At 50.1% G+C, this 12,430-nt stretch overlaps 3 protein-coding genes and 1 non-coding gene across 4 annotated transcripts; 3 read left to right on the plus strand and 1 right to left on the minus strand.

Moving 5' to 3' along the window:
- Positions 1-29: 29 nt before the first annotated feature.
- CTHT_0045550 (uncharacterized protein) lies at positions 30-1,133 on the plus strand (the record flags this gene model as incomplete). The annotated part of the gene is made up of 3 exons (XM_006694877.1): positions 30-67; positions 378-580; positions 733-1,133. 3 exons carry the CDS (start codon positions 30-32, stop codon positions 1,131-1,133), a joined length of 642 nt encoding a protein of 213 aa, XP_006694940.1.
- Positions 1,134-1,925: 792 nt separating this feature from the next.
- Positions 1,926-3,503, plus strand: CTHT_0045560 (uncharacterized protein; the record flags this gene model as incomplete). The annotated part of the gene is made up of 8 exons (XM_006694878.1): positions 1,926-2,035; positions 2,097-2,151; positions 2,214-2,450; positions 2,523-2,725; positions 2,822-2,963; positions 3,032-3,117; positions 3,178-3,350; positions 3,457-3,503. The coding sequence occupies 8 exons, from the start codon at positions 1,926-1,928 to the stop codon at positions 3,501-3,503; spliced, it is 1,053 nt and encodes a 350-aa protein (XP_006694941.1).
- A 442-nt stretch (positions 3,504-3,945) lies between these two features.
- Positions 3,946-4,530, minus strand: CTHT_0045570 (uncharacterized protein; the record flags this gene model as incomplete). Its single annotated transcript, XM_006694879.1, has 2 exons — positions 3,946-4,017; positions 4,108-4,530. 2 exons carry the CDS (start codon positions 4,528-4,530, stop codon positions 3,946-3,948), a joined length of 495 nt encoding a protein of 164 aa, XP_006694942.1.
- A 1,880-nt stretch (positions 4,531-6,410) lies between these two features.
- Positions 6,411-6,492, plus strand: CTHT_0045580. The gene is given in 2 exon segments: positions 6,411-6,447; positions 6,458-6,492. It is a non-coding gene; the product is annotated as a tRNA-Glu (tRNA).
- Positions 6,493-12,430: the final 5,938 nt, after the last annotated feature.

The following is a 12,430-nucleotide window of genomic DNA, read 5'->3' on the forward strand; positions in this document are numbered from 1 at the left end:
TCCTTCGTTCATTTTACTGACACATCGCTATGGCCCCAACGGTGATCCTCGTCCGCCACGCTCAGGGGTATCACAATGTGGAGAATAAGTGCCCCCCGTTCCCCGTGTTTTCTTCACCTGGTACCTTGTTATCATGCCTATGGAGAAGACACAGGCATGATTAGAGAGAAATATTTTCCTTGTATACCCAGCAGGAATCTTGGTTCTCTGTTCTCCGGCCCTAAGCGGGAAAGATGGGAGAGGGTCGGGGAGCGTCCATTCCAGCTCTCTCAGCTTTTCCCCCTGACATTCGCTCCTCTTGATCTCATCAATACACGCCAAAACATAATTCTATTCCTTGCCATTACTTCCAGCTAACTCACCGCACAAGACTACAGCCTCCATGACCCCGAACTGACCGAACTCGGCCGGGATCAATGCCGGCAAGTTCGCGACAAACTTGTCCCCCGCATCCCAAAAGACTTTGACGTCGGCCTAATCATCGTCAGCCCCATGAAGCGCACAATCCAGACAGCTTTGCTCATGTTCGGGGAGCTCATCGAGAGAGGCGTCCCCATCATGGCTCATGCCGGATGGCAAGGTGAGTTTCTTCATCCACTCCTCACTTGCACATTTCCCTCCTCGCTTGGCGTTCACATTGTTTTTGATGTCCACTCCGCTTACAACTATCGTTGTCTCTCTCGTTCTATCTTCCAGCAATCCGCAGACTCCGCAAACTAACTCCTGCCCCAGAAAACGGCGTCCAACCCTGCGACATTGGGTCTTCTATCGACGAGCTCAAGGCCATGTTCCCGCAGGTCGATTTCTCGCAGGTTGATCCTGTCTTCCCGGATAAATCTTCGCCAGAAGCAGCGTTTTATCATGAAACGAAGTCAGCTATCATCAACCGAGGGCAGACTGTACTCATAGAACTTCGTGAGCGGCCGGAGAAGGCTGTTATTGTAGTTTCACACTCGGGGTTCCTCAGATTGGGGTGTACGGGGCATTGGTTCATGAATGCTGATTGGAGGGTGTTTGAGTTTGAGGAGGGGGAGGAGGTTAAGTTGAGGCAATGGGAGGAGACCAAGGCGGGAGGAATGGGCTGGAGCTGGGAGGAGACGGTCCCGTTGGGGCATGGGTTGCCGGAGCCTTGAGGTTGAGGGCTGTGAAGGTGGGAAGGAGAGCATTGAGACTATCTCATCATTCTGCTATGCGCATTTATTGGGCTTGGCTCGAGTGTTTTTGGCTGTTGGATACCCTCCCATATGGCATCAACAGTGGCGCATGCTCATTGCCGAACTAGTCGAAAACTGGTTTTTAAACTGGCTTCCATATCTATTATGGAATACCAATCTTCTTAACGGTCTGCACTTGGTCATGGTTCATCAGCCGTGCGAAACGAAAAACACCATCCACATATCTCATCCGCACCAACCACATAACTCCCTTAACTCCAGCAAACCAATCTTTTTACCTGCCATAATACCAATTAGGGCGCTACTTCCGATTTCCTCTACCGTCTTTACTTTAAACTCTGCCAACTATAGCGCTCCTGTCACAAGACGTTAACTGCCCAGCCGGATGCCTGGACACGTCCATTCGGTAAAATGCTTGTTACCCGTGCTTTATTGCCACTTCCATCAACGGCGCCGGCTGTGATAGGCCAGGGATAAAATAAACAATCTTGCACCCCACAAACTCTCCGTCACCATGCCGGCACTTGGGAGGAAGCCTTCCGAAGGGGGAAACTTGTGGGGTAGAACGGGTGATGGCTGAGACGGAGTAAGGGAGGGAATATCTAGGACTTGGATACCCTGGGGGTGCTGCAGCGGATTTGAACTCTTTTGTGAGGAACTCCTATACTTTTTCTGTGAAGCGACTGACTACTCACCACTGTTGTCGGTGGATTGTTGTGTAGTGTGTTTTCACAATATCGCGCTCTCACCATGTTCTGGCTACCACTACTCACCCTGCCCGCTGCCGTCCAGGGGCAGGGCTTCAGCACGACCATGCTGCGCTTTGGCTGCTCGCAGATTGCGATTGATCGCGTCGATCCGTATGCTTACTCTCGTCACGAGCTGCTCACAAATGGCCCTTCGGCATGCTAACCTGACCAGCCTCGTCGAACCAGGCAACGTCCCCTCGGCCCACGTTCACCAGATCGTTGGCGGTGTAATTCTCCCCATTTACCTCTCGCTGCTTCGTTCCGAGTGTGTGCTAATGCTCTGTTCAAGAACGCCTTCAACGCCAGCATGCCCGTCACAGACATCTCCAAACTCGCCACCTGCACCTCATGCACCTTTGACCAAGACCTCTCCAACTACTGGACCGCCAACGTTTACTTCCGCGCACGGAACGGTTCCTATAAGCGTGTTCCACAAATGGTCAATGAGGCCATCGGCCCCGCAAACGGCGGTATCACGGTGTATTACACTGCGCCGGGGCCGAATACAGTTACTGCGTTTAAGCCTGTATGTTCCTCTCTCCTAACGCATGTATACCCTGAGAAGTTGAGCGCTAACTGTGTGGATGATTGCTGGTAGGGCTTCCGCATGTTCACGGGCGACGTCAACCGGCGCACGCCGACGAACCTGGGCCGGAGGGTGCAGAGCTGCTTCCGGTGCTATACGGGGCCGAACTTTGGCGGGAACATCTATGCACCATGCATGGATCCGCAAAGGGATACGGAACATTTCCCGACGCAGCCTTGTCCGGGTGGCATTCGGTCAAGTGTCATCTTTCCGATGTAAGTCCCCCTTTCCTCAGGTGTGATTCACTTTGTTAGTATGAGGTATCACGGTGAGTGATAAATGAGGACGAAAAGTACTGATTGGGGGAACAGTTGCTGGGACGGAAAGAACCTCGATACACCGAACCACATGGACCATGTCGCCCATCCGATTGATGGTCCCGCGCCATTTGCAGTAGTCGATGGGAAGTGCCCCGACAGTCACCCGGTTAAGATTCCGCAGGTTCACTATGAGGTATGTGAGCCCCAGTCAGCTTCTTTGCTCCTCATCGTCATACTTCGACACGACTAACACATTCTCAGATCGTCTGGGACACCACAGCCTTCAATCGTAAGGAAGACTGGCCAGTGGATGGCTCGCAGCCATTTGTTCTCAGCACTGGTGATCCGTAAGTTTGATGTGTCCCATTTTAGATAACTGTCATGAAATGCTGACAAAGATTGTCTAGCACTGGATACGGCCAACACGGCGACTACGTCTTTGGCTGGAAAGACAACTCGCTCCAGCACGCTATGGACAATCGCTGCTTTGGTCCAACCTGTCGTGGGCTGACGACACAAGGCTTCGATAAGGCGAATGCCTGCACTGTGAAGAGGCTTGTGAATGAGGATAACGATGGGTGTAAGTTTTTTTTTTTTTTGTTCTTGTTCAAATCCAGTCAAATCCAGTGGAGTTCAAATCCAGTGGAGTTGCAAATGTAGAAAGTTGCTGACTATCATGGGGATAGGGCTTGACCATCTGCCTGGGCAGGAACACCTGGCTCATCCGATGTAACTCAACTCTTTGCTTTCCGGGGTACATTGGTTCTCTTTGGTTCTTGTTCAGTCCTGGAGGATATTTCGGGAAGAATCTCAGCAATCTTGGCGATCCTTCGCGACCTGATTCGTTTCAGAACGTTATTGTTCGTACCCTTCTATGATTGCTGTCAGCCATTGCCCATGTTGTGTTTCAAGTCCTGGAAGCAGCAGTTAGCCAGATCTGTTCCTACACTGAAGAATTGTCAATATTGTTAATCAATCTCTGTGCTCGAGTATATCTTCGTACTTTTGAATGACTCATGGTCCTTATTTGTGATATTGACTCATAGAATTTCGCTATCTACACCACTGAACGGTAGCTTCAACGGGGCATCATGCTCCATGCCGTCAACTGAAGGTTCTTTTCTCAGGATGGGAACTTCTCGACTACACGCCCTTTCATATTGGACTGTTCGCAATCAGAATTCATGAGCGCCTTTATCGCCTTTCTCACTGTCACCCGCATCTTCAAGATATCCAGAGTCAGTATGCTAATCAATGACACTTAGCGTTCCAACCTTACCCGTTTCAAAAGTCCATCTATCGTAGAGATGAACTGATACATCTATGCTTTCGTTTACCTCAACTCCATCATCAAAATCTAATGACTCCTGCAGTTTTCTCCTCCTCTCTGGGTAAAGTGTAGCGTAGATCGCAGCCTGAAGTCCGCTCTGGAAGATCCTGGGCTTATGCGCCTGCAACGTCAATGATTCGGCAACCTCGCCAAAGTCCTTCGATAAACTCACTGGTTTCCAGGGGTGCCGATTACTCACTGTCGTCGAGCCCTTGAGATTTCCGGAGCTCTTACCAGGCTGGGGCTGGGGGACGCTCTGCCCATAGATATGACCCTTGCGCGGGGGTATTTCGACCAGCTTCGGTTTGACCTTCATAATCGGAACAGCCCTGGCGCATTCGATAGTCCAGGTGTAATTGCCCAGGTCGTTAAAATCCGGGGAGTCAGGTCTTCCTCGTTCGACACTTTTATTGGGGGTTGCATGTACCATATTGGGATTGACCGAAAGTAACGGCTCTTCTAGACGCAAATGATGGAAAGAGATATTGTAGACCGGAAACGATTTTTCGGCCAGTCGGTCTCCTGAGTCGCAGAATGGTGATAGGAATGCCAGCTCGCTGTTTTTTTGACTACGACTTCTCGGTGCACACTGCAGTTTACCAGAAAGTTCTGGTACTTCGCAGGTTATGGATTTGGAGTCGGTCCTTGTTTTACGCTTTCTGCGATGAACAATATGGCAGGCCGGAGCGGAGCTGCCCAAGTCGCTTTTGTCGAACTCGGCCACAATAGAATCAGCGTCAACAACATTGTATTGTGACGAGGGGACGGGGGTCTGGAAAGGCTCCAAGCACCCAGAATTCGAAAAGACCCGCGAAAAGGGCTGGAGGAGTCGGCTGGAATCCGGTAATGTTTGAATCGGACCATTGGTACCCAGATTCCAGTAGTCAAAACTTGGTTTTCGGCTTGAGGTTGTACCGTGACATAGGGGGGCCCAGGAAAGATAAGGTGCAGTCCCATCTTTGGATTCTGGCGCTCTTGCAGTCTCCTCCAAAAGGGGTTGGCCAAAGACCGGGGCAATACTCATCGGATTGTGCCCAAGACTAACACTTGAGACAATGGGATGGCGAGTAGGATCAAGATACTCACTCTCTGAAGCCACAGGACTCCAGCTGAAAAGGGGTGTGGAGGCAAACACAACCTGAGGAGCTGGGTATCCTGTATTGCCAGCGAAGCTGGTCATTGAGGTCACCTGATACGTGGGCTTAGGAGACGGCAAGGCCATAGAACCGGGTATGGCCCAGGGGTAGTGAGATAGTTCATCACCATCGGTGAACTAGTCAATGGTGCTCCGAACGTCCTCGAATTTTTGATTAGGCGCAGAGGGAAGACTTGTTATTTTGACTTCAGTTGCACTATTCAGTTGATAGAATGTCTGCGGTCGTTCTTGGAGCTGAAGGCACCGCTCACGAAGTGAATGTTCGCTGACTCCCAAGACCTGTGAATCCTATTAATGACCGGGAGCGAAGTCTTCCATAAGACAGCATCGATAGTACCTGTGACATAACACTCCAGTCTTCATTTTTGCTGATCATAAACATCAATTTTTCGTCAAAGTCCGCTTGCCAGATAGATGAAGGATCCTGTTTGGACAGTCAGCGGATCAGTTTCAGATGAGTTCCCTACTTGAACCGTCGCAACTAACCATATTGCCATTAAGCTTGGATGTTAGGAGCTATCAAGAACAATATTTTGTTTAACTTTTTACAAAAAGATGACCTGTATTTGGTGATAAGGATGCGCGTAACAATACTGCTGATGGACTGCTTCAAGATAGTCCGTGATCCGAGGGCGGTTGTGGCGAACTAGTGATGATGGATTATGCGCGGTGTTGATGTCAACCACAACACCAAGTTTGAGCTTGCAAATTTCAGCTCTGCAATCTAGTACTCAGTGGGGAATGTGCTGACAGTGGCGCTTGCCTTCTCACACCAGGTACCTGGCACGATAGGTAAGACTTGAGGTACTTACCATATCTCGGGCGTCTACACTCAGCATCGACCAGTCGCGCCAAACTTTTGTGAATTGAGTCAGAGGCTACTAACTTACGTCCCACGATCCCATCTCCGCATGTATCACCAGAGACCGGCCAACTCCCGTCCAACGGCTTTACGTTTTAACTGTTGAAAGATTACCAAATGCTATGTGCAGGCACAGCTATTTTAACGAAGGCCTATCCGGCTCCAGGAAAGCTCATCGTCACCGGCCCAGGACTGAGTTCTCAGCGCCCATCCTGAAAAGGGACGCTACTTCATTAAAGTGAGTTTGGCCGGTGAGCACCAGCAAGCCAGTCGGAAACATATCCGAAGTCAATCGGGTATGGGTGTAGCGGTAACATCAGCGACTCTCAAATACGAGTGCTCGCTAGCCCGGGGTTCGACTCCCCGTATCCGAGATATTTTAGGGCTCGTGTCCTTTTGATCGAGTCATGAGTGCACAGAACTTTTTTCGTGGACCGGCGCCTGCGGCGGATCCACCGAAAACGTCTTCGAATTTCAAAGTGATCCAGGTGAGACTGTAGACAAGGTGATTAAGACAATTTTTCATTTTCTAGGTGTCTTAATACTTATTACTATTTTAAATAAAGCGTTAAAAGTGAGAAAATACCTATTATAAATAGTTTTTCATCTGTTGCAATATTAGATTCGAAGTGTTTCCCTGGAGAGTAAGAATCACTCTCCGATCTTGACTAACATATAAGGCACATCAGGTACCCTTAGCAGGCCCTCATTGTCCTTGAGCTCGAGTCTGTACCTTCGTAACAGACCAGAATCTTACCTCTGGTGTCACGAACAATAAGGGCTCCATCTGGAAGACTGGGTTCCGTGCAGCCAACTAATCGGAGTAAAAGAGTGTTCTGATCCATCAAATTCAGATATCCGCCCCCAACGACTCCACGCATTGGGGAGGCGCTCCTCAACACCAAGAGGAATTTAATCCTCAACACTCAAGGATGCTGATTCTCAACGGTCTGTGCCATTGAGGGGGAAGGAGCAAAGGAAGGCACAAAAGTGTATGAGATAGAGATAGTTTTCAAGCAGGGAGATCTGGCCGATGAAGCTCCTCGTCAGCGATACAAACAGTTGTCCGTTCAACTAGTGATTACAGCGATCATTCTGACTGTGTGAGAACTCCTCTCTCTCAGCTTCAGAGGTCTGGTACCTCTCGAAACCCATCTCTAGGAGGCCTTTCTGGATCGTCATATTCAGGCTGACATGACGTCGATATCAGGACGGAACTTGCCGCTGGCTGCTCGCCCTGTCGCCGGGCGGATCCGATGAGGCTCTTGGCACCCGCATTGACGTCGGCTGGGCCGTTATGATGTCGCCGTGATTCGGGTACAGGGACATGGTGGCGCGGTAATGGAACCGTAAACCGATTTGATGAGGAAACTACAAAGCACATACCGTTTGTTATGAAGCATGGAGGGTGACTGAAGTTCTACCTTTGGATAGGATGGTCAACACAACAAAGAGAGGAAATAACCGTAGGATCAACCCTATTCGACTCATTGGGTTGAACCGGCGAAGCAGTATAACAGCATTGTCACACAGGGACTGCTGCTAAGGAGTAATTGTGGTTTATATCGACGAGCAAGAAGCTCGCTGCCACAATACTGCGCTGCCTCCACTGTTTTCGCACGATAACAACTAAAGTTGGTAAGTAGTGTGGCTTGGTGACACAACCACAAAGAACTGTAAAAGGAGGGATTAGTTTCGTTAAGTAAGTTACGATGCAGGTGAAGAGGTCCGTTTAAAGCGTAAATTCTGGCGTCGGAGCCAAGTCCTCCTGCTGTCAGCTTTTGTCTCCAGTTCAACCACTTGTTTTTCCAGAGAACAGAACCCATGATACTAGGGTCTCCTCAGGAGTTCATTGGGGGCCGGATCCCACTTCAACCTTCCCGCAGTCGTTGTTTGGACAACAACCTGCGATAAGGAATGTTTAGCTAGGTAGATCTCCCCAGCAGTAATTCGCCAAGTTTTCACACGTCCACTGTGCTGTCGGAGCCTTGGGGCCGTGAACTACTCCGATGTGACATAAACACTCCTTCAGCTCCAGTTCCTGAGCCATTGTGCGACCTGAAGCAACAACTGCTAGACGACAGTTCTCGTAACACCAAAACTCTTACAGCTCTTGCGCAGTCACAATAATCTCCGCATGAGTTTATACCACGAAGTCACCCACCCTTCATGCCTTACTCACATGACTTGGCTAATCCTCTATGACTTTGCGTCGCACCTCACCATGCTGGATGTTTATTGACTTTCCCTCGGTTCATTAACGGCTCATGCCAACATTCTCGATGGTACTTTGTCTTGGCAAGCCCTCAAGACGTGGACCCAGTGTGACGGGACCGGCGTTGTTGCACGATCAATCGATTGATGGAGGATTGTAGGAATGCCACCGTAAGAACTTGGCACTTTTAACGGATCAGAGACTGTTAAGAAGATTTTCTAGGAACTTCATGGCAAAAGGATTCAATCCATTTTGGGCAGGACCAGCTTAATATACGAACGCCTAGTCAGCGGGACCCATGCATTGCCCTAGATGTAGTGCTATGTAACCTATGGAGTCATCGTTTGCGCAGGATGTCGCTGGCTGTACTTCTCCATAATGTCCTCGATCCTTGCGATAGCCAAAGCCTCATGCTTAATGACGATTTGGCCACTAGTGAGTCACTTCTGGAGTTGTGTGAGAAGCGTGACTCGATGGTCGAAAAGGAGGTGAGGGAGGAATTTGAGGAGAAAATTTACGAATGGGGTTGATATGCAATTGCAATGTCTGGGAGAGATGAATTTGTTACAGGTGCCGTGAAAAAGAGAAGAACAGGTCGCGGGAGTATTGAATTGAACTGAATTGCATTTCTGACACGTATTAACTATGACGATGCTCGGTCGTGCCCACGACGCCGACAGGCAAAAAAAGCATATATGCACTGGCTAGTTTAAGCTGTGTATACGCGGGGAAAACCCTGAGGGGGGACACCGGTGTGTATCTGCGAGACAAAGGAGTGATGTTAGAAACAAGGAAAAATGTAGGAAAAGAAAAAAATATTGGTTAGGAGGGGAGAGCGTTAGGATGTGGGCGTCCACACTAGACGGTTGTGATTCTGGTTTTTTGTCGTTAGGGGTGTGCATCGTTCGAGATTGTAAGGTCGTGTGTAAGGGAGAGCCGGGAGTGGGCCGTAGAATGGGAATCCTTTGTCCTGTCTGATGGTCTATGGGTGAGCCGTAAAGTTCGAGTTGTGATTTTATATTCCCGAATAGTTGGTATGAGTATTAAGATGCCCTGGGTCAGGGCGGCTGGCGCGCGGGTTGTTGGAGGAGAGGGGGCGTCTGGAGACCGTCGCGCCGCAAGAGCAAGTTTTGATCGTACTTGGAGGTTGTTGAATCGGACGTGATACTCGGGGAAGTCACTGCATTCCGATGCCTCGGAAAACCACCTAGAGAGGAACCTCCTGTCGAACAGGCTGAGGAAAGCTTTGGCCGAAGGGTCGTCCCAGAGGCTGGATTGCGGTTCATTGGCCCTCCACCATGACTCCATATCCGGTGGCGGGACCTTTTATGGTTTGGGCGAGGCTAAGGGAGCCCGAGCCAAGCTCTAGGCCCCGGACGGCATGGCTTCCAGAGAGGTCCTGGTTGGATTCCTTGGGCTGTTTGACGCAGACTAGACCAGTCTCTGTGCGGGGAAATATGCAACCCTTCTCCGTAGTGGATGGTTTGGAGGTAGAGTTTAGATCCGATTCCGCTACGTGTACCTTTTCTGGTCTAGTAGGTACTGTGGGTGTAATCCATCGAGCCACCCTAGCCACGGCGTTTGGATGGTACGCCAGACCGGGAGAAGAACCCTGAGGGTTACCTGGGCAGCTGTAACGGGTGACTTGGTCTGGTACAGACAGGGATCGACAATGGGTCAAATGGGTTAGATAATGGCTACTGACGATGTGGGGTGCACAGCGAAGTCAATTACTATGTGTAATAATCTTTCTTGGTCCTCAGTGTCCTTGTGTTGGGGAGAGGAAAACCAAGAGAAATCCTTCATATTTCCATGTAGCCCCCTTAATAAAATCCCTTTGCCCTTGCGAGTGCCTCGCGGTCTCCTGCAATCTTCAGGGGTTCTCTTCAGCGTGGCAAGGTAAACAAACTCATTCTTGCCACCCCCTCATATTTCCCGGGCTCTACCAATCAGATATGCCTTTGCCATTCTCATCTCTTGTATCATCGGTGTTCTATATGTTGGCTGTTAAGGATATTTCTTCTCCTTGGACCGACGTGTCCATGTGACAGTAGCTTTGAACAAGACCTCCCGGACCGCACCGAGGCCGGCGAGTGTCAGCTGACCCCTAGCCCCGGCTCTAAAAGGTCTATATCAAGTTCAGCCAGGCCATATATCAGGAGGGCATCACTACCGTGTTGAAAATGTTTGGTCCAGATTTGGGAGGAAAGCTTTTAGCTTTAATGTTGAGAGTCTTTTTCATAGGCACACCATGCAGGATGTGGCAGCTGCTCTCGAGGATGCTTGGGCTCATCGGCTTAGTTCACCACCCAGAACTACTCCGAGCCACTTCATTGAGGTCTACGGAGGAGACTGAAAGGTCGTCAGACAGAAGAGTAAGCCGATATAAGTACGTCTTATGTCGCTTCGAGCCTAATTCACGCGGGGAATGTACATGACGTCTGTTTTGTTGGGGTACGCTCTAAGACCGAGGCCGTTTACCTTTTGATGTAAGGACTGGACACGAAGAGCAGCATGGAGTGGCAGTTGGGTCGGGTCCCGGCTCCAAGAGAGTTGTGCGTGGTCGTCCGAACACATGAACGACGCCCTTTGTTGCGACGTAGTGATGATGGGTTATGAGTATAACACGATGAGTATTGGTGACCATGGGGGATCCTTGGGGCAGCCCAGTGTCCGAATGAAAGGTAGATCGTGCCCACCTGAAGGAGAAGCGACGCCTCTTGCAGAAGGTCGTTGCCACCCTGGAGATGCTTGGGTGCCGCCCCTGGTCCATCAGGACTGAACTGAGGGGCAGGCCAAGTCCACGTCGAGTGTAATCAGTAGCCCGTGGTATCCTTGGCCTGATCTGGTCTCCAGGTCACGGGAGTATTCTAGACGATGTATGGACCCGTTCTGCAAAGCCAGTTACCCAGACTTAAACGGTAATGGCAGGACTTGGGTGAAGATATATATGCCTATGGGAAAGAGGTTCCTAGTGGGTGAAGAGCATGGATGCTGGGTACGTATTTCCATGTATATGCAACTCTTCCAGAAAACTAATGTCATTAGTTTTTTTACTCCTGCGGCGCCAGTGTACCGTCTCATATTCCATTCCGATTCATGTGGTGCAAACGCAGTCATAAGGAAAATGAAAACTGGCTCTAGAGCAGCCGGTGGTAAAACGCGTCCACACATTCAGTGGCATATTTGACTGGTGGGATTGAAGAGCTGGGAGATGTCTGAAGGAGACAGGATACGCGAGGAATCTTTATAGTAAAACCCCCTGGGTGGCATTGGATGTCCAAGCGGTGGGCAGGTCATCTGACGAATGCCCGGATGCCTGGTTGCGGGCCGAAATGCAACGTTTTCCCTGGGTTGTAATGGCAGCCTGGAAGGATCCGCATTATCTCTTGCCAAGTAGATTTGTGGCTTTCAACTATTGGTAAGCCTCAATGTTGTAGATTTGGAAGGCTCGACATATATATGATCACCGTTGACTCACTAGTTGAGGTATAAGTCTATAATCAATATCCCAAGCCCCTTTCAAAGTTCAACCCAAACCAACAGCTATCCTAGCCTTCTGCAGCTCTCCAGGCAATTACGAGCAGCCACGGCGCCCTAATCCAATGATGACTCCTCAGCAACCATGTCCGCCCGCTGCCCCTACCTTAAAATTTGAAGCTCTCCTCGCCCCACATCCAATCCTATGCCGTCTCGCCAACTACATATCAACCCTTGATCTCTACCACCTCGCCGTCACCCGCCGGACAGCCTACGCCAATATCTGTGCGAACAAGCTTACTTGGGTAACCCTCAGAGCGCGGACGAAGTGCGACGGTACCGGGCGCGTCGCCCGTGTGCGAGATCCCTATGCCTTGCGCACAGCAGGAATCCATGGGGTTGTATCTAGGCTGAAGAAGCCGCCGATGACTGAGGGGAGAGAGTTTGCTGCTGTGAATGTGATACCAATTGTTCCTTGGAAGCAGAAAAAATATGAGGAAGGTATGTATGAGGCGCCTACGGGAGGTTGTGATGAAGAACGCGTGAGGGAGTGTGAGAAGTGTGGGATTAAGATTTGTGCCGAGTGTCCATGGCAAGGCAGATATCATGGGACAGTC

The sequence above is a fragment of the Thermochaetoides thermophila genome (genome assembly GCF_000221225.1).
Source record: "Thermochaetoides thermophila DSM 1495 unplaced genomic scaffold scf7180000011818, whole genome shotgun sequence".
Taxonomy (NCBI): domain Eukaryota; kingdom Fungi; phylum Ascomycota; class Sordariomycetes; order Sordariales; family Chaetomiaceae; genus Thermochaetoides; species Thermochaetoides thermophila.